At 53.5% G+C, this 20,884-nt stretch overlaps 1 protein-coding gene across 2 annotated transcripts in view; it reads right to left on the reverse strand.

Moving 5' to 3' along the window:
- Window positions 1–20,884, reverse strand: part of SYNE3 (spectrin repeat containing nuclear envelope family member 3) — an 89,843-nt gene that overhangs the window by 41,722 nt on the left and 27,237 nt on the right. For both annotated transcript variants that reach the window (XR_010405306.1, XM_045901473.2), the window contains exons 2-4: window positions 14,220–14,377; window positions 4,768–4,940; window positions 3,593–3,902 (exon numbers count right to left, since the gene is read on the reverse strand). Coding sequence is in view for 1 of the 2 variants with exons in the window: in XM_045901473.2 (XP_045757429.2) it covers window positions 3,593–3,902; window positions 4,768–4,940; window positions 14,220–14,363 (627 nt within the window). In the remaining variant the exon portion in view is untranslated. The remainder of the gene's footprint in view (window positions 1–3,592; window positions 3,903–4,767; window positions 4,941–14,219; window positions 14,378–20,884) is intronic.

The raw sequence follows: 20,884 nt of genomic DNA on the forward strand, positions 1-20,884 counted from the left end.
CTGCCTGCCCTGGGACGGTTTTCTTATCTGCCTTGGGAAAGCCTTCCATGCAAGGTGAGGCCTTTGTCCAATGTCCAAGGCAGGTGCCCAGGAGGTATCTGGACTACGAAGGATCTTCAGGGACCCCAGGACATGCAGCGTTCCCCACCTTGCTTAGGATAGAGCTCGGGTATTTTCCTGTTGTCTAGGGCTGGAAGGCTGGGCTGTGTCCCAGGGGGTTGGTGTGTGTTGGGGGGCTATATCCCATTTCACTAATGAGGACCATGGGGTTGGACGTTAAATCTCTTACTAAGGACAGTGCCAAAGTTTGATTTGCTCAGTAAATTCTGTCTTTGGAAGCTCATGCCCCCCTCTAGAATCTGAAGGAAGCTGTAGTTTTTCTCCCCAGCAAAAGGCACTCATACAGGTTTGCATATGACTTCAGAGGGCTCGGAGGGGCCTGCCCCGGCCCCTCCCTAGCCGGCACCTCTGGTCTGCTATGGCCCAGTCCGGGGGAGACAAGCAGCAGCTCGGTGGCTCACCAGCCCCTCCCCGTCCATGGGCTGACAGGGCCCCCCATGAGTAAGAACAGAGCTCCCAAGGCTCTGGTGGCCAGGAAGAGAAAATCCAGTGTCTGTGAGCTTCAGCCAACAGCTGGAAAAGCCAAACTGAATTTACTTCTCCACGCAGGATCAGGTCACCCTGCAAACACGGGCACCCCCACGCTCCTGCCCCGCAGACCCTGCTAGCTGGTCTCTGCCTCCTGGGAACCCCAGGAAGCACAGTGCTCCCTCCTCCAGGGGCTCTAAACCTCCCACTCACTGCTGCCTTCCACTTTCTCAGCGTGACCCTCCCTGATGGGCACGGGGCCAGGACCTGAGGCACTGCTGAGGGTAGAGCTTACCCTGAGCGTCGCCTAGAACCTTCTGAGTCTTCCTAGTGGGACAGTGGGGCCTGCCACTTAGATGTTTGTTTAAGTCTGCAAAATGGGCCCAGTCAAACCTGCTCTATCTACCATACGAGAAGGCTGGGAGGACCAAATGAGCCCAAAGACATGAAGAGACTTAGAAAAGATAGACGCCGCCAAGAAGAATCGTGCTTTATGAGCTTTTGGATCCAGTGAGGGGAGGGTCCCCCGGAGGGACCTTGAGGATCTCTGAGGTGATCATTTCCCCACGTGGGCCAGGACTGGTGCTCACGAGGGGCCCCCGGCACGCCCCCTCCACACATGCGCATGCACACACACCCACAAGCCTAACTACTTTCCATTTCCTGTCCTCTGCATGCTGCAAAGGCTCTCTGCTGATTGACAGGAGCACCTGTTTCCTATAAAGTCACAACAAGGAGGCCACGGGGGCAGGCACCTTCTCTGCCTGGGCCCCAGGGGCAGACCTGGAGAATCATGATCCTTGCCACCACTCAGGACTTGGGGAGGGCCAACTGGCTATACATATGAGAGCCAGGCTCCCTACCCACGTTGCCCCTCCATTCTGGCCCGGACATAGCTGCCCCACAACCTCCTGTCCCTTCCCTCCGGGCCTTGGGAACTGTGCACCACCAAGCTGAAGGGCGGGGCTCTCATTCATTCAACAAACAGCTCCGGGCACCTGCTGTGTCTCAAGCTCCATGGTGGTTGCTATTTATTCTCATTGCTATTGAGGGTAGAGGTAAATTTCTACTGGGAGGCCATCTGGCAGTTTTCAAAGGGCTCACTTGTGAACTCATTCAGTCCTCAGCCTGGTTGCAGGTAGGGCGAGCTGCCCCGAGGCCATGCAGCTGGGAAGCAGCAGAGCCTGGCTTGAACCCAGGTCCCTTCCCAAGCAATCAGGGACCTCAGTCCTGTTCTTGTTAGTGCATTCCAGGATCCCTGTTTGTTATAGGCCTGTTGCCCTTAAACTGTAATCAGGAAGGACCCAGCAATATGGTGGGCTAGAAAGCCTGAATACCCTTCCACGACCGACAGCCAAAACTACTGCACAAAATTTAACAAGCGTTGTTTAAACGTAGGCCTGTGTGTGCACACATCAAGGGAAGAGACATGGAGTGGACCACAAGCAAAGATTAGAGATTGCTAAACTCACAGGTGTGCTTGAGGTTTTCCTGGGTTTAGTGCTCAGGCTCGTGGAGGAAGTAAGACTTTGGGCCCAGAGGAGGCAATGCCAAATGTCAGAACCCTTAAGGGAGAACTAGAAAAATCTCCCCATATGCAAAACACAAGAAAGAAGTCTGGGTTTCAGCTTGGGCTCTGGGATAAAAATAAAACCAAAACAAATGAGAAAAACAATCACCTTTCAGAGTACAGAGCCAGGGGCCTCTCACAGAATTTTGGCTTGGGGTTCAAGTTTAGAAACAGGAACTCCCCAGCGAACACACTGATATGAACAGAGGACTCATGAAGGTGAATTCCTGGGGAAGCCTGGCTGAAGCAAACACAGGCCACTTGGAGGGTCAGGCCCCAGCCACAGAGATCTACAGATAGTCCTGCTCGGCACAAGCTCAAGCTCAAAACTACAAAGGCCCCAAGGAAATCATTCATCCCATCAGGAGACCCAGTGGACATCAGGTCAGGCTCTGGACTTCAGCTACCTGAACAATCTGATGGAGATTGCAAACTATGTATACTTAGAATGCTTACAGATGGAGCCCCTATCTGGAAGGAGGGCAAAATTTATACAATGAGAGAAAGAACAATGGAGGTAATTAAAAAAAGAAAAATTAGAATTTCTTTAAAAAATACTCGTAATGGAAATTGATAACTCAACGGACTGGTTAAAAATCAAAGATATATGGGCCCGTTGGACTCCGTGCTCAGAGGGAAGTCTGCTTGAGATTCTCTCTCTTCCTCTCCCTCTGCCCCTCCTCCTGCTTGCACACTTCCAATAACTAACTAACTAACTAAATAAATAAGATCTGTAAAAAAAATAGTCAAGGATATAATGAGGTGTGGGTATGGGGACAAAGAATGGGCAGAAGGATTGGGGGAAGGTCAAAATCGAGCAGAGAAGGAAGGGCTGGAGGGTGGTAGAAGGGAAGGAGGGGTGGGGGAAGAGGAGAGAAGCTGGGCAAAGGCGAGCATCACACCATCAGTCAGTGCACACGTGCTAAGCACCACATGTGTACTCAGCACTAGGCGGCACCAGGTGTATGGATGGTACACCATATAGGCTGACGGGTGGGTGAAGGCGGAGGGGTGGGTGGGTGAGTAGATGGAAGGCAGATGTGTGGTAGTGAGGGGGAGGGTGGGCGAGTGCATGGACAGTGGGTGAATACGAGCTTGGTTAGGCTGATGGGAGATGGCTGGATGAGTAACAGATGGCTGGGAGGGTGGGTACAGAGAGATGGTTGGGGGGTATGGGGATGGGTAGTGGGTGGGGGGATAGCGAATGGCAGATTGGGTAGTTCAGTGGGGAGACAGATGGGGAGTGGGTAGGAGGGCGAGCAGGTGGATGCATGGTGGTGGCCGGTGGGTGACTGGGTATTGGGTGGATGAACAGTAGATGGCGAGTACGGGGCGGGGGTAGATGTTTAGGGAGCGAACGTGTAGCTGCATGGGTAAACAGTGGCGGATAACTGGATGCAGGGGCGAAGCTAGAGCCCACCCCACCTCACGCACCTGGGCTTTGGCCTTCACCGCACTGTACTCTGCCTTCATCTTCTTCTGGGCATCTTCATCCACACTGGGGTCTCCGATCCTGTTGAACAGGGAGGCCGCCTCCTCCAGCAGCCGGTCCAGGAGCACGGCCTGGTTGCCCACGTTGTGCAGCAGCACCTGGGCGTGGCTCAGCTGCCACTGCTTCTCCTTCAGGCCCACCTGCAGCTCCACGGGGGCCTCCAGCACCACCATCATCTTCTGGAACCAGCGGTAGAACTCATCTCGAGCCAGCAGGTACTCGCTCCAGTGTAGCCACACCCACTCGATGCGGCTGCAGACAGAGAGCATGGGGCCATGATCCCCCGTGTCTAATAGTGTCCAGAGCGCAGGAGTATCTGGGGGCTTGTCCCCGGCTCAGAGGGGCAGAAGGCTGGGGGCCTGTGTGTGGGTTCCAGAGGTGCCATGAGCTCGCTGCCTCTCCCTGCCTCCTCGCCCACCTCAGTTTCCCCGTCTGTAACATGGAGATGGCCCTGCCTATCCAGCCCACATCAAACCACTTTGGAATTCTAGCAGACACCACTGGGCCAAGTCACCCCAGCCCTCAACATTCTGGTTTCATAAAGATGAAGGGGACGCTGGCGGCTCCCGTGTACTGAGGGCCTACTGTGCCTTGCCCTTGACATTTGTTATCCTCTTCCATCTTCTCGACCACCTTCAAGGAACACTTGATGACACCCCTTATCCAGATGAGGAGCCTGGCGCTCAGAGAGGTCAAGTAACTTTCCCAAGATCGCACAGCAAGTAGCCAGCACAGCAAGGGGCAATCTCAGGTCTGTCTAACCCCCATCCCTCCTTGGCTCCCAGGTCTAGGCAGAGATCTAGGCTGAATTGCTGGCAAGGCAATTTTCACTCCAGAGCCACTCTGCCATTCTGCTGGAGGACGAACACATGGCAAGTTACTAAGAACTAATTGTTGGCAAAACACGAGGGGGCTCCCACTGCCTATTATCATCATTAAGCTTGATTATAATTAGAAAGAGGCAGGCGGCGCTGGCCAAAATCCCAAGAGAACATCCTGTTCCCGGCGATCCCAGGACTGGAGAAATGTCCCTTGGGCGGAGGCCCCAGGACAGTGTGGCGGCCAAGGAGGGTCCCCAGCAGCTGCAAAGGCCTGCCAGGGTCCCCAGCCACCCTACCTGTGACAGTGAGTCATGTAGGTGACCGTCTCCTCCCATTGGGCTTTGATGTCCTTCAGCTGGGCCAGGATCTCGGGCTTCTGGTCCTCACGGCAACACGCCAGGAGGGTTTCGGCCACCCGCAGCACCAGGTCCACCTTCACGCGCCCCTCCGGCTCTAGCTGGCATAGTTTCTGTCGTGGACACAAAAGCCAGTTTCCAGGGGTCAGACAAAACACAAGCGGGCAGAGCCTTGGCAAGACAGTGGCATGTTGGCAAGAGCCAGGACTTGGAGGCCAGAGGGGCTGGGGTTCTCATCGGGGCCCCTGCATCCTTCTCCCGTGACTGTGGGTAGCCAGCTAACGGCCCTGAGGTTGGAAGCAGGGGGCCTCGGAGACGAGCGCACCACCACAGAGCTGATGATGTAACTTCCTTCCCTTCCCTACTTGGCCACTTCCAGCTCTGTGAACTCAGACAGGTTGCATTATTAGCAGCCTGGCACCCTGGACTTGGTTTTCTCATTTGTAAAATGGGATCATTCACAGTACCTAGCTCCCAGATTTTTTTTTTTTTTTCAGTATGAAATGAGAAAATGCAAGGTGCACGTCACGGTGTGGGGCTGTGAGAATCTGCCTCGCAGGTCTACTGACGGGAGTGGGCTTGACCCAGGGCCCCTCGACTGCTCCCTCTAGTGACCAAGCAGAAACACCAAGGCAGACCTGTTCCTATGGGCTTTTGGGCTCCTCTGACGGGTGACTGGTCCAGGAGGCTCCACGGCCTGGCCAGACTCCCTTAGAACCAACCCTAGTCCCAGACACTCCCTGATCTCCTAGACTGGGGGGTCGGACCTGTATCAGACTGACCTCAACCCCCCAGCCTCATGGGGCTCCCAAATCATTTTCTCTCACAGACGTTTCCCTATCAAACATCTTGAGATTTTTAAAAAAAAATTTTTTTAAGTTAAATTCAACTTAAGGAACATATAGTGTATTATTAGTTTCAAAGGTAGAGTTTAGTGATTCATCAGTTGCATATAACACCTAGTGCTCATTGCATCACGTGCCCTCCTAAATGCCCATCACCCGGTTACCCCATCCCCCCACCCACCTCCCCTCCCGCAACCCTCAGTTTGTTTCCTATGATTAAGAGTCGCTCATGGTTTGTCTCCCTCTGTTTTCTTCTTATTTTATTTTTCCTTCCCTTCCCCTATGTTCACCTGTTTTGTTTCTTAAATTCCACATATGAGTGAGATCATATGATAATTGCCTTTCTCTGATTGACTTATTTCGCTTAGCAAATACCCTCTAGTTCCATCCACGTTGTTGCAAATGGCAAGATTTCATTTTTCTGATGGCTGAGTAATATTCCATTGTATATATATACCACATCTTTTTTATCCATTCATCTGTCGATGGACACTGGGCTCTTTCCATAGTTCGGCTATTGTGGACATTGCTGCTATAAACATTGGGGTGTACGTACCCCTTCTGATCACTACATTTGTATCTTTGGGGTAAATACCTAGTAGTGCAATTGCTGGGTGGTAGGGTAGCTCTATTTTTGACTTTCTGAGGAACCTCCATACTGTTTTCCAGAGTGGCTGCACCAGCTTGCATTCCCACCAACAGTGTAAGAGGCTTCCCCTTTCTCTGCATCCCTGCCAACATGTGTCGTTTCCTGACTTGCTCATTTTAGCCATTCTGACAGGTTTGAGGTGGTATCTCACTGTGGTTTTGATTTGTATTTCCCTGATGCCAAGTGATGTTGAGCATTTTTTCATGTGTCTGTTGGCCGTTTGTATGTCTTCTTTGGAGAAGTGTCTGGGCATGTCTTCTGCCCATTTCTTGACTGGATTTTCTGTTTTTTTGGGTGCTGAGTTTGTTAAGTTCTTTTAGATTTTGGATACCAGCCCTTTATCTGATAAGACATTTGCAAATATCTTCTCTTATTCTGTAGGTTGTCTTTTAGTCTTGTTGACTGTTTCCTTTGCTGTGCAGAAGATTTTTATCTTGATGAAGTCCCAATAGTTCAGTTCTGCCTTTGTTTCTCTTGCCTCTGGAGACGTGTCTGGCAAGAAGTTGAGCGGCTGAGGTCGAAGAGGTTGCTGCCTGTGTTCTCCTTTAGGATTTTGATGGATTCCTGTCTCACATTTAGGTCTTTCATCCATTTTGAGTCTGTTTTTGTATGTGGTGTAAGGAAATGGTCCAGTTTCATTCTTCTGCATGTGGCTGTCCAATTTTCCCAGCACCATTTATTGAAGAGACTGTCTTTCTTCCATTGGACATTCTTTCCTGCTTTGTCGAAGATTAGTTGACCATAGAGTTGAGGGTCCATTTCCAGGCTCTCTGTTCTGTTCCATTGATCTATGTGTCTGTTTTTGTGCCAGTACCATGCTGTCTTCATGATTACAGCTTTGTAATAGAGCTGGAAGTCCGGAATTGTGATGCCGCCGGCTTTGCTTTTCTTTTTCAACATTCCTCTGGCTATTTGGGGTCTTTTCTTGTCCCATACACCTTTTAGGATTGTTTGTTCCAGCTCTGTGAAAAAATGATGATGGTATTTTGATAGGGATTGCCTTGGTAGCATCGACATTTTAACAATATTTATTCTTCCAACCATGAGCATGGAATGTTTTTCTATTTCTTTGTGTCTTCCTCAATTTCTTTCATAAGTGTTCTATAGGTTTTTAGAGTACACATCCTTTACCTCTTTGGTTAGGCTTATTCCTAGGTATCTTATGGTTTTTGGTGCATTGCATGTAATGGGATCCATATAATTTGGTGCAATGCATATAAATGGGATCAATTCCTTGATTTCTCTTTCTTCTGCTTCATTGTTAGTATATAGAAATGCAACCGACTTCTGTGCATTGATTTTATATCTTGCAACTTTGCTGAATTCCTATAGCAGTTCTAGCAATTTTTTTGCTGGAGGCTTTTGGGTTTTCTACATAGAGTATCATGTCATCTGCAAAGAGTGAAAGAGTGATTTCTTCTTTGCCAATTTGGCGCCTTTTGTTTCTTTTTGTTGTCTGATGCTGAGGCTAGGACTTCCAGTACTAAAACATCTTGAGCTTTTCATCTCATCTTGGCACCGGCCTCTTGGAGGACCCAGACTAATACACCATGTTTAGCAATTAGTACGCCTCTGATTAACATCAGCTCTTCTCCTTATTGATTGGTATTATTTACTTCTTTGGCCACTAAAGCGTGGTCTCTGCAGTAAAAGTACAACTGGATTCCAATGCCAAAGCCACTCCTTCCTACCTGCGTGACCTTCATCATGGTACTTAGATTCTCCGGGCCCGTGAAATGTGGGCCTTACGCCACCCAGGGTCATGGTCACATTCCCTGACGCAGGGAGAGCCCCGTGGCACACCGCCTGGCCACGTTCCACTGTCAGCCACTAAGTAACTGTCCACTGTTAGTACTGTCTTTTCCCACCTTTGATCCCTGTTCACTGACAGCACATTTGCTTACAGCTCAAGCTCTGTTGCCCAGCCTGTCTCCCTGGGGGCTGGCAGCCAGCCTTCTCAGTATGAAATCCCAGGGGGCTGGCCGTCTCTGACCCTTCTCTGTGGTTGGCACCGGGACCGGCTGGGGGGAGCCAAACGGTTGAGCTACGATGTAGATCCTTTTCCAACATGTGCAAATGGGCGGTGGTGCCAATCCTTGTCACCTCACAGGAGAATGGTTACCGACGATGGTGGTGATGATGATGATAGAGAGGGGCTTCCCCTCCTCCCTGTGTTATCAAAGAGAGACATTAAACAAGCTCCTTCCACAGGCTGTCTCTGTGGTCGATGAGTGTGGGGGTGGGGGGACGGGGAGAGTGGAGCGCAGGGAGCTACCCCAAGATGGGGAGAGAGGTTTTGTTTCCTTTTGGGCCTGGCCAAGCAGTGGGAGAGAGCAGGGCCCCAGAGGGTCATGGCTGCAGCAAGAACCCAACAGAGACACCGAGTCCCGCTCGGCAGCAGGGAGTGATGTGGAAGACAAAGATACTCTAGTGATTAGCGTGGACCAAAGATCCAAGGGCCCCTGCGGAATGTTCTGGCCGAGCAAGACTACCCACCCCCTGCACAGAACATTTCACATCACTCAGGAGCAGGGGTCCCACAGTGAGGCTCGGGATTTCTTACCATCCCATGAGCTTTAATCTGATGAAGGACCTGAGATTTCTGACCCCCGGCGTCGAGGAGTAGACAGAACGTGCACACCCCAAGCTCACAAGAGAGGTGCCACGGTAACCACAGTTTTATAGAAGAGGGCACTGGGAACCCACAGAAACCTGGAGCTTTGGGGGACAGTTCTCTGCAGCGGTTGGAGCGGTCTTCTCATACCTGCTGCCCAAATGAGGCTCCGTCAGAATCTAGCTCCATAAACCCAGGGAGCCAACAGCTGTGGGGGAAGACGCTGAGCTCAGTCTCTCCGTCACCCCCAGAGACAGCAAACCAGCCAGGCCTGGAAAGTCCCCTTGAGGACAACGGCCCTTTTCCCACAGCCTAGTGTCCTGACTGTGTGACCTCCTCTAGGCCTCTGGCCCTTTGCTTTCCTGCCTCCCCTGCTCAGACAGGTGCAGGCTGGATAGAGGGGACATGGCAGACCCCCTGATCCACTACCCTTTGCAGGGGAGTGAGTCTGTGGCTTCCCTACCAAAGAGAGGAGGGCCAGGCCCAAAGGCGGACAGAACACCAAGCCCCTCCTGGCCCAAAGCAGAAACCTCTGCCCCCAAACCAAAATACCAACCAATGGGATATTCGCTGTCGGCCTGGGGCCAGGAGGCTGGGCCTAAGCTTTTAAGAAGAAAATTCCACTTTTCTTCACTGCTGTCATGATTACGCTCTCTCGCTGTGCGAGGTTCTTTTATAGCTGATGGAGGGCAAGATCCAGGAGTGCTTGGCAAGAGGGACTAGCCAGCTGGGAAGGGGTACTTGACCTGCAGCCACAGAATGATCCTGCTTGGAAGGAGCCAGTGAGGGCCACATTCAGGTGGGGGTTGGATGGAGGGAAAACCGCAGGGGAGAGAAGAACAACTAAATCAGGAAGGCTGGAGGAATGGGGTTAGTCAGAGCTTTCCCCAGTGCAGCCAAGATGAGGCAGGAACTGTGCTGGGTACTATGCTCAGTACTATGCTGGGCACTATGTGCAGTACTGTGCTGGGTACTGAGTTGGGCACTGTGCTGGGTACTATACTGGGCATTGTGCTGGGCACTGTGTTGAGTACTATGTTTGGTATTGAGCTGGGCACCGTGCTGGGTGTATGCTCAGTACTGTGCTGAGTACTATGTGCAGTACTGTGCTGGGTATTATGCTGTGCACTGTAGTGGGTACTATGCTGGACAGTGTGTTGAGTACTATGGTACTGAGTTGGGCACCGTGCTGGGTACTATGCTCAGTACTATGCAGGGTGTGGAATTGAGCACAGTGCTGGGTACTGTGCTGTACTATTCTGCGTACAATGCTAGGTACCATACGGGGTACTATTCTCAGTACTCTGCTGGGGACTGTGTTGGGCCCTGGGGTCCAGGATGAACAAGTAAGGCCTGGCGCTTGCAGGCTGTGGTGGGGTCTGCAGCCGAGAGCACAGAGGACTGCAAACGGGCCACAGACACCGCAAAGTAATGATTGGAGCCCCAAGGAGGAATGTGGGGAAACCCAGGGAGGCTTTGTGAGGAGGTGGCGCTGGCACCAACTCTCAGCGACGTGGCAGCATCTGCGACGGGGGCTTGAGCAGAGGCAGAGAAGCACGATGTGTCCGGCACTTGGAAGCCAAGTCCTAGGAAATGCAGCCTGTCTCGGACCACAGAGGGGGCGCCTGGAAGCCAGCTAGGAAGCAGCCCGGTGGAGGCAAGGCCCCGAGTGCAGGGCCACGGAGGCTGGGAACCAGAGGGCAAAGAGATGAGGTGCCGGGACCTGGGGGACCAGCTCCTGGAGACTCGGGCACAGGCGGGGAGGGTCGGCATGCACCTATCCCTGCATCGAAACCACGAGAAACCACCCCAGCCACTGGGCCAGCTCTGCCAGGGGGGCCTGCAGTTGGCCAAGGGCCCCAGTAAGTCATTCGCCTCCACGTTCCGTCCCTCCCGCTGGGTGGCTACCTCCACGCCCACCTCCAGCCCAACAAGCTGAAGCTCCAGGTGCTCCAGAAACTCTCCCGAGGCGCCACGGCCACGCGGGAATTCGAACCCCAGCCTGCCAGAGCCCTATTTCCCAGAGCAACACTCTCTCCAGTCTCCCTTCCCAGAAGGCTTCCACTACCCTGAGGGTCCTTGAGCTGCACAAGGGGGGAGAGGGCTCTTCCCGCACTTTGCAGGAGGGCGCAGGACTTGCTCCTGGCCACACAGCTATGAGGCATCCCAGCTGGATTGGAACTCACGTCCTGGCTGCTCTAGCAAACAATTACCAGGAACGCACATCACTGAGCTGGTGGGGCGGGGGGCGCCCACAAGGGAGACCCCCAGGCCCCAGAGAGGGGTCCCATGGATTGGAGAGGTGGAAAAGTCCCTAGCTGCTCCCTTCACCAGATGGCAAGAGCGAAAGGTTTTCTTTCTTATTGCGAAACTGGTTTTGAAATGTCAAAGCCCAGAAAAGAGCATGCCTGAGCCCTGTGGGAGAGCCAGCAGTGAAGGACCCAGGACAGGATGCCTCCGCCTAGGCTCCAAGTCAAGTCCCTGGGCCGGGCAAGGGCTCTTCCTAAGGACCACCCTCGCCTCGGAGGAGGGTAATGACCTGCTGGTGTAAGGGTCCGAGGTCCAAAGGCCCTGAGAGAGTGAGTACATATGCAGGGCTATGGTGCTCTGAGACGGAGAGCATCAGGAGCTGGGGCACGGTGAGGGGCGGGGGGCGGTGCTCCATTTCACAAGCACACCCACACCCACACTCAGTAAAGGGCATTCCAAGTAGAGGCAAGAGCATAGGCCAGAGGCCTGCTGAGAGGACAGCTAGGCCATCTGCCAACAGGAGAGGACTTGTGCTTGCTGGTGGCGGGGGCGGGGGGGACAGTGCTGGAACAGCTGAGGCCAGAAAACAGGGTTGTGCAGGGTGTGGCAGACTTTGATACCAGGTGAAGTTTGGTTTTGCTTTGGTGGGCAATGGGGAGCCATAGAAGGTTTTAGAGGAGGAGAATAACATCGATAACATCAGGACACCCTTGTGTGCTGTGGATTATGTGCATACCTGTCCCCCTTTATGTAGTGAGCCCTGGAGTAAGGTGGACCTTGCCTGCCTCCACTGCCCCGGCCCCCGCGTGGGGATGGCCAGTGATGCTCTGGACTCAGCCCTGGGTTCAAGCCCTGACAAGATCAATTTCTGGAGTTTTGGCTCATCACTGTGTCTAGGAATCACATTTTGTTACTGAAAAGTAGGGACAATAAAACCACATTCACAGGGCTTTTGTAAAATTAAACATGAAAGCGGAAAGGGCAGCGCCGAGCACGTAACAGGTGTCGAATGAACGTCGGGTCCCCTCTTTCGGTGATCTGGGAGGACTAATCATTGCATAAATGCCTCCTGGTGGCAATAATAATGCTGCTGATGAGAAAGGCCAAGTCTGACATGGGAAGGGGCTTCGGGCTGCCAACTCCTCTCCAATGGGAGAATCCTTTAACTCCTGACCATCCGAATTTCCAATCCATCATCCCCCTGTTGCAGAACAGATGTCCAAGCCCCCTGGCTTGCTGTTCCAGGCTGTCACCCTCTGACCCCTAACCACCTCTCTGGCCCTGCCCCCTGCTTCTGCCTGATGCTCGGTGCTACCCCATCACTAGCCTTGTTGGGGCTCCAACCATGTGCTTTGGGCTCTGCCCACCTCCAGGCCTTTCCTACACTGCTCCCTCTGCCTGGAGGCCCCTCCTCCCCACCCTCACCCCTGCATCCCCCCATCTGACTACCTCCTCTGTATTTGAGCTTCAACAGTAAAGTCACTTGTCCCCAGAGGCCTCCCTTGGTCTCCCAGGCTGGGGGACGTGACCTCCTCGGGGTTCTCCAAGAGCCCTGGGTTCTCTGCTCACTTCACTGTCCAATTGGGAAGCCTCTGATCACATGACTTAAAAGTCTTCCCGCCTTTCTGCTATGATGGTCACTTGGTGGGGGGACTTTAACCAGCCCCATCAAGCACTTGTTCTTGGTTGTCCTAGGAGGACACATGGCCCAGGATGGTGAGTGCTCAGATGGCGCTCCACCAGGAGGCAGGCAACATTCGCCACTGGGAGAGGCAGGGCCCTCCACGCCTACCTTGCAGGAGCAGGGCTGTATTTAATTAAGGTGTGTGTCGGGAGCAACCTGAGGGCAGGGGACAGGAACGAACCGATTACCTGGGGGTCCCAAGGTCATGGTCCGAGGCCTGACACAGGGGAGGCTAGTGAAAAATGTGATTCCACCAGAGTGGAGGCATGAGAAGCACCATTCTGAGATAATTAGCAGCATCCCCTTCTAGAAGGGAAGTAAATGGAAGACCAACAGGGTCAAATGACTTGCAGGGACTCACACAGCCAGCAAGAAGCAGAGCTGGGATTTGAACCCAAGATGTCCAGACTCCATAGCCTGTCCTCACTCAAATCCAGTGAGCTGTTCTATTAAACAGAATGTCCAAGAAACCAGAACACATGCTCTCTGCCCCGCCAGGCACAGTTTTATTGTGAATACCTGTCTCTGGTCATTGAGGAGCACATGACCCTGTAGGGAAGCAGAAAGCTCATCTGACAAGGACTCAGAAGATTCAAATTCCAGGAACATCCCAATGGATGTGACCCAAGAAATGCATCAGTCCTGGCTTTGCTCACAGATGGGAAACAGAGGCCCAGAAAGGGGTAGGGACTTGGCCAAGGTCACACAGCACTTTAGCATCCTCATGGAGACTATAACCCAGGTCTCTGATTCATGCCCGGGTTCTTCCCCCTTGTCCCCTGGCCTGGAACAGATGTCCTTGGATGGGGGCCCCATAACGCCAGGCCCTGGGCACCAGCTCTTCTAGTAGGCCTAGCACCACAGGCCCTGAGCCCTGCCTTAGGGGGAGCAAGGCCAGACCCTGGCCCTGGGGTCACTTCTCACTGGGCAGAACCCCTTCTCCACCCTCCTGAAGGCCGAACTGGACCCACCCCGACCTGGCAGGGACCTTAGGGTCAGGGACGCAGGGAAGCAGGAAGACACTGGGGACCCACCTGGCCACATGGTGCCTCTGCCGGGACAGAAGAACCAGACGGCCACTGAGAAAGTGTGGTCCTAGGACCAGCAGCAGGGCGTCACCCGGAGCATGTTAGCGATGCCATGATGCGGCCCACTCTGACCTCCTGGATCAGAATCTGCACTCAAACCCAAATCCGCAGGAGATGCCAACACATCAAAGTTTGAGACACACCCCTTCCATTTAACAGCCTGGAAACCTGAGGCCTGAAGGGGGAGCGACATGGCCGAGGCCACGGAGCTACGGAAGCCACGGAAGCCATGGAAGCCATGGAAGCCACGGCCTCTGCATACCTCGGTCTCCCGCAGCCTGGCCTCCAGGGCCGCCCGGGGCCCCTGGGTGTTGTCGTTGACCTGCAGTCGCTCCTGCACAGCCTTCATCCACGCCCGGGCGTCCTCCACGCTCCTGTCGAAGCCCTCCTGGGGTGGCTGAGTCATGGCAGCTGCAGGGGCTGAAGGTAGGACCACATGAGATCAGGCCGGCAGGCGAGAACGTAGGGCAGCGTGGGGGGTGGGGGAGGCGGGGACCGACGCTGGGGACAGACCCACACCCCACCAGTGCCCCTCCTGGTGCTCCCACTCGGCTACACTGTCCTCCAAAGGACCACGGAGAACAGGTCTCTCCTGTGGCTGAGCAGGGAGAGCTGGTCCAGGGCGCTGGGCTGGCAAGGATTCTCTCCGGCCTCTCAGCTTCCCTGCTTCCCACTCACCCTACCTGGGGACTCAGGACCAACCCTCTTCTGTCTGTGTGGGTTGAAGCGCCTCCAAAAGAGAATCCCAAAACACATACAATCTGAGATGTCCGTGATGCATAATGATTCATGATCTGAATGGATCAAGAAGCCTCAACTGAAGAAATAATTTTTGGCATCAGCCATGCGGAGTCCAGCCCCAGAACCTCACCTGAATATTACGATCTCAGGGCTGTGGACGGCCAGGTTAGCAGCAGTCTTGTTGCTAGTTTGCCACCAACTTGGGTCCACAGCGGACAATCACTGGTGTCTTCCACTGAGCCACAGACCACCTAGCTTGCGGCAGCCATGGACAATCAACTGACCTTGCACTTGAGATAAGCCCCACTTGCTCTGCCACCTTCGGGGAAGCCCTCCTGCTGGCCTGGATCCCCCAGAGAAACCAGCCCTCCTCTATGCTGCCCTCCACTCCCTCGCCCTTACCTTTTAGCCGCAGGCACAGTGGCTCAGATTTTCGCCCATAACTTTCTTAGAATCCCATTAAGCCCAGGCAGAACTATTCTGTATTCCAGTTCTAGTTGTCTCCTTATAGCAGTGATAACCGACTTTGGATTAAAGTTATTTATATCTGCATCTTATGTGAAGGGATTGTGTATAGCTTATCCTCAACCTCCCATAACGCCTTGCCCAGAGTCAGCCCTCCGCTGTGGAAACATCCCAGAATTGCTATAAAGTTTAATGCACCAAAAAACGAATGTAGCATTGGTTAAAATGGCAAACAAAGCAAAACTAGAAACAACCAAAATGCCCAATGGTGGGAGATTAGTTAAGGGAAGTATGGTACACTGCATTTCGGGATATTATGCAGCCCACAAAAAGTATGCTTAAAATGAGTGGGTGATGGAGAATTCTTATAATGATACCAAAAAATTAGGCAAAATTGTATATTTAGTAGTTACAACTCTACACTAAAAGCAAACAAAACCACAAAAAACTACACTCCTAGGGAAAAGTTGGGCAGTCTTGCCCTGACATGTCCACTTGACTGACTGCAGGGGGCGTGGCCCGAAGTGGCTCGAGCCACATCCCACGTGACCTCAGGCTGCTCTTCCTGGCACAGTGGCCTTGGAGGCCACTTGGTTAAAGATGATTTGCCTGTGGATGGTGGAAACACACAGTCGGAAGCTTTCGTTTCCTTATTTTTCCACAGGCTCTCTGGGAATTTTCTAGGAAGAGCAACCATCACTTTAAAAATAAAAATTAAATTAAAAAAAAAAACTGGTTTGTTGGCCCTTTCTTCTTTTTCTTTTTTTAAAGATTTTATTTATTTATTTGACAGAGAGAGACACAGTGAGAGAAGGAACACAAGCAGGGGGAGTGGGAGAGGGAGAAGCAGGGTTCCTGTGGAGCAGGGAGCCCGATGCGGGGCTCGATCCCAGGACCCTGGGACCATGACATGAACGGAAGGCAGACGCTTAACGACTGAGCCTCCCAGGCGCCCCAGGCCCTTTCTTCTTGATCATCAGCTGGTGGTTCAACAAGCATTGACTGAGGACCTGGGGCTCTGAGGCCCCCACCAGGGCCGGCACAGGGTGGGCTCTGCCCCCAGATTGCAGGGGACGGATGCTGTCTGCAAGGGGGACCTGGGCCTGCAAATCAGAGCTCAGTCGCCCACCCTGTTGTTTTCCTTTCAGAGCTGTTTTGATTTTTTTTTTTTTTAAGATTTTTTTCTTTATTTGACAGAGAGAGAGAGAGAGAGACATGGCGAGAGACGGAACACAAGCAGGGGGGAGTGGGAGAGGGAGAAGCAGGCCTCCCGCTGAGCAGAGACCCGATGCGGGGCTCGATCCCAGGACCCTGGGATCATGACCTGAGCCGAAGGCAGATGCCCAATGACTGAGCCACCCAGGCAATTTTTTTTTTTCTAACAATTTAATATGTTCCCCGAAGCCACTCCCTGTCTTTGAGTGCTCCGTTTGTAAAGCTCATTAGAATGTGCGGGCGTTTAAATTGGTTCATTGTGTCTTTAATCTCCCGTCTAGTGTGGGACTTGATTGGCTTCCAAAAGCAAGGCATGGGAGGGACAGAAAGGAGTCTCCCAGAGTTTCTGAAGGCAGGACAGCGAGGAAGCACTGTCTTAATCGCCAAAAGGCCAAGAGAGGCTTGGGAGAGCCCTCCTGGCGGCAAATGCCCAAGGCCTGTGAGGCAGGGTGGTCTGCAGACCCCGAGGTACACTAAATGGGACATGTGGGGTCCAGCGGGGTGGGGCAGGGCTCCGCCAAGGGGTCTCACTAAGCTGGGCTCAGTGAGCCTGCAGGCAGAGTCCAGGAGACCGGGGCAGCAAGGCCCGTTCTGCCAACCATTTCGTTCCCAGTCAGTGCCACACACGCTCCCAGCTAGGCCTGTCTCAAGAAGCTCACAGGAGAGGGGCACCTGGGTGGCTCAGTGGGTTAAGCGGCTGCCTTCGGCTCAGGTCATGATCTCAGGGTCCTGGGATCGAGCCCCACGTCAGGCTCCCTGCTCAGTGGGGAGCCTGCTTTTCCCTCTTCCCCCCTGCTTGTGCTCGCTTGCTCTCTCTCTCAAATAAACTTAAAAAAAAAATTTTTTTTTTAATTAAAAAAGAAGCTCACGGGAGAGAAGCTGAACCCTGAACACGCGTGGGCCGCAGATGGATGAGCTCATGCCAGGGTGGGGGTTTTGAGGGAAGCGGGACAGCTTTTAACTTCTGTGGACTTTCTCTGAATAAAGGCTTGAAATGCCAACAATAAAATGCAAAGAATTACAAAGGAAACCAATCATATGAAAACATAGTTATCGGGGGACCTGGGTGGCTCAGTCAGCTGAATGTCTGCCTCTTGGTTTCAGCTCAGGTCATGATCTCAGGGTCGTGAGATCGAACCCCGAGTCGGGCTCTGTGCTCAGAGGAGAGCGTGCCTGAGATTCTCTCTCTTCCTCTCCCTCTGCCCCTCCCCCTGCTCTTGCTCTCTAAATAAATAAATAGATAAATAAATAAATCTTTAAAAAAGCCAGTTATCAAAAGACTAAATTAATGAGATACACAGGCACGCACACACACTTTTTTATTAACACATTAAATCACAAGAGCTAACAATGGGGCTGATCACTCTCTTAATTTTGAAGCAGTGACGGGCAGGAAGGACATTTCAAGATACCTACAACCGCAATGCAGCACAAAAATATCGGTGACAAAGTTACCAGCGCTGGTAACGGAGAGGGGGCTTTGCTTTGGTTCTGCCTCCGGCATGAAGTGCAGGAACCGCCACCCGCTAGAGGTTAGCAGCAATAAGACTCCAGTTTCCCATCCAAGTTTTGGCCCCTAAATGCCCCCAGGAGCTCCCTCTCAGTACCCAGACCTTGGGGGGTGGGGGGGTCTTCCTGCTCTACACCTTCTCACAGCCAGCAGGAAGGAGAGCCTGTTTTGTGATGCAAGGTTGAGAGTTTTTAGTTAAAAATCCAATGGGCAGCTCAAGAAAAGCCCATCCACCCTTGATTTAAGGACCAGGAAGGCATCCCTCACTGCAAGCTTAGTGGGAAGCTCATGGACTTCCCTTTGTGGAAGCCAGGGGCAGAGGTGCAGCTCTGGAGTGGGGAGGGGGTAGGGACAGACCCACGTGAGCTTTAAGAGGCAATGGCCATAGGGCCGCAAAGGAGGGCTTGTCACCTGATCTGGAGCAGGTGGGCTGGGTGGGAGGTGCTGCTCCCTGAGGGCAGTGGGGAGGCTCTTGCAGGGAGGGGGCGGGGGGATGGTGAGGCTGGAGCATGGGAACAGGGAGGAGGTGACCAGAGGAAGCTGGGCTGGGGGCAGGGGTGGAGGGTAGGGGGTGGGGTGCAAGGGCCAAATCAGAGGCTCCGGAGCCATGTCCAGGCCCTTGGGGGACAACAGCCAGCAAGGGTTCATGTGGGGGGGACACGACCATTTCTGAGCTTCCGGCAGGTGACCCTGGCCAGGGAGGGTAGAGGGGGGACGCCCTCACAGGGGGTGGGCGGAGGCTGGGGGTCAGGGCGGAGAGGGGCAGCTGCAGGAGGGCCCCTGAGGGAAGTCTGCCTGCCGGAGGAAAGAGAGCGAAAGCAAACTGCCCTGGCTTCCAGCGTCCTGAGTGGTTACAAACGACGGCTGGAAGAGAAATGACATTTTGGCCTTGACGATACACAAGCCGGGCCAGGGCGTGGGAATAAAGCCGAGTCAGGACAGATCATGTGCTCAGATGGAACTCGGGGCAAAAGCCGTAAGTCTGGGAGGCCAACACATTTGGAGGAGACTGGCAAGACTTGTGGGATCAAAAGGGGGGAGCGTAACTAGAGCTGAGGGGGCAGGCACAGGGCAAAGCGAGGGGCCGAAACATGGTCAGTAAGTGTGCGGTGGGTAGAGCTTGCTGGAAACGGGATGTAGCCCAAAGGGAAGAGAAGGGCACGAACAGGGCTGCCATGATAAACGGCCTACACCACGCTAGGCACTTGGCCTCGAGGCCCCAGGGGCCCCCCGACCTGAGAGGGAGGTGACACAGGGGGTGGCAGAGGTAGAAGCCCGGCTTCCCCTCGTGCTATGCACTGCGGCTGCTGGGTGGTGGGGGGAGCTCAGCCCAGCCTCCTCCTCTCCACCAGCACCTTCCTCTTAGAACATTGTGGGGACTCATCAGGAAAGCAGGGGCTCAGAGGCCAGGGCTGCCCCCACCTTCTCCACTCGCAGATAAGAACACTGAGACTAGGACGTCTGGGGAGCTCAGTTGGTGAAGCGTCTGCCTTCAGCTCAGGTCAAGATCCCAGGGTCCTGGGATTGAGTCCTGCATCGGGCTCCCTGCTCATCGGGGAGTCTCCTTCTCCCTCTGCTGCTCCCCCTGCTTGTGCTCTCTCTCTCTCTGACAAATAAATAAAATCTTTGGGGAAAAAAAAAAAAAAACAAACAAACACGGAGACTAGACACAGACCCACGGCTTCGGCACTGAGATTTGAACCTCCTTCTGTCAGATTCCGTAGTCTATGCTTGTCTCACGGACCACACCACCTCCAAAACCCAGTCCAACTCCCTGCCCCCTGGGGCATCTGACAGAAGTGACCCAGGGCAGGCAGTGACCCCATATTGGACAGGATCCAACCAGGTGGGCCGAATCCACTCAGTCCAGCCGCAAACCTCGGGGGCCTGCCAATGCAGGGGTGCGGCAACCGAGAAGCTGCCAGGAGACAAGAGGGAGCCTGGAGATCGGCCACTTTTGCCACTAAACTGGAGGGACGAAGGGCTGGGAGCCACTGAGCAGCAGAAGCCGGGTACTGCACCAATAAAACTGCCTGATACTGACTGTCCACCGGGGCTCAAAACCCTATCTTCTGAAGGGTCAGTGGGCCCAGACCCCTCCTTCCCCTTCCTGGGACCCGCAGAGCTGAGGCTGTAGGGAGGAGGCCCCGACTAGGCTCTGTGGTGCCACGGGTAAGGGGCAGACACCGTAAGGACCAGGCTGGGACAGTCCCCTGCCTCAATCCCTCCAACACGTTCTCTGGGAATGCGCAAACACTAGAATACAGCTTGCCATTTGGTGATCCAGACGCCGTAAGCATCCTGCTTCGGACCTAACCAGATTCCATTAGGGAACACCGTACAACATGACACCCAACGAACCCCTCCCATGCAGAGAGAGGGGCAAAGTCAGGTTCACAGAGTGGCTGTTATGTGGCTGGACTTATTAGATAGAGACAGACTCAGAAAGGCAAATAAGCCTGCCAAAGGTGTGGCGGATGCAGGATTAAGTATAATAATCGTAATAGGCAACAAGTATCTGCCACTCTGTGTGTGCCTGACTCTAGGATGAAGGGCTTATGGCTATTAACTCATTTATCCTACAAAGCCCCGGTGAGAGACTTGTTATTACCCCTACGTTATTGCTGAGAAAACTGAGGATCAGTGATACTAAGAACGTTGCCCAAAGTCAGAGGGATGTTAAGTAGAAGGTGCAGGACTTGCCTTTGCTCTTTAAACACCATGGTTCTATGCAGCTTCCACGCCCTTGCCTGTGTCCCCTGAAGCCCCACTGAGGGCTGCCCACGCAGTGCAGGGAGCCTGGGGCAACCAGCCCTCTGCGGATCATCTCTGATGAACATCTAAGCTCCAAGAAGGCCACTCCAGGGGGAAATCCGGGCCTCTGCTCAGAGATCTGGCCCCTGCTGCCAGGCAGCCTTGGTCAAGCAGTGCCTGGCCACTGGCATTCCTTCTGGAGCCTAGAAGCCTTCAGCATGCAGACCTGAGTAACCCCTGGC

This window comes from Mirounga angustirostris, unplaced genomic scaffold (genome assembly GCF_029215605.1).
Source record: "Mirounga angustirostris isolate CCGP_5_RB_7025 unplaced genomic scaffold, mMirAng1.0.hap1 SCAF_9, whole genome shotgun sequence".
NCBI classification, from domain to species: Eukaryota; Metazoa; Chordata; class Mammalia; order Carnivora; family Phocidae; genus Mirounga; species Mirounga angustirostris.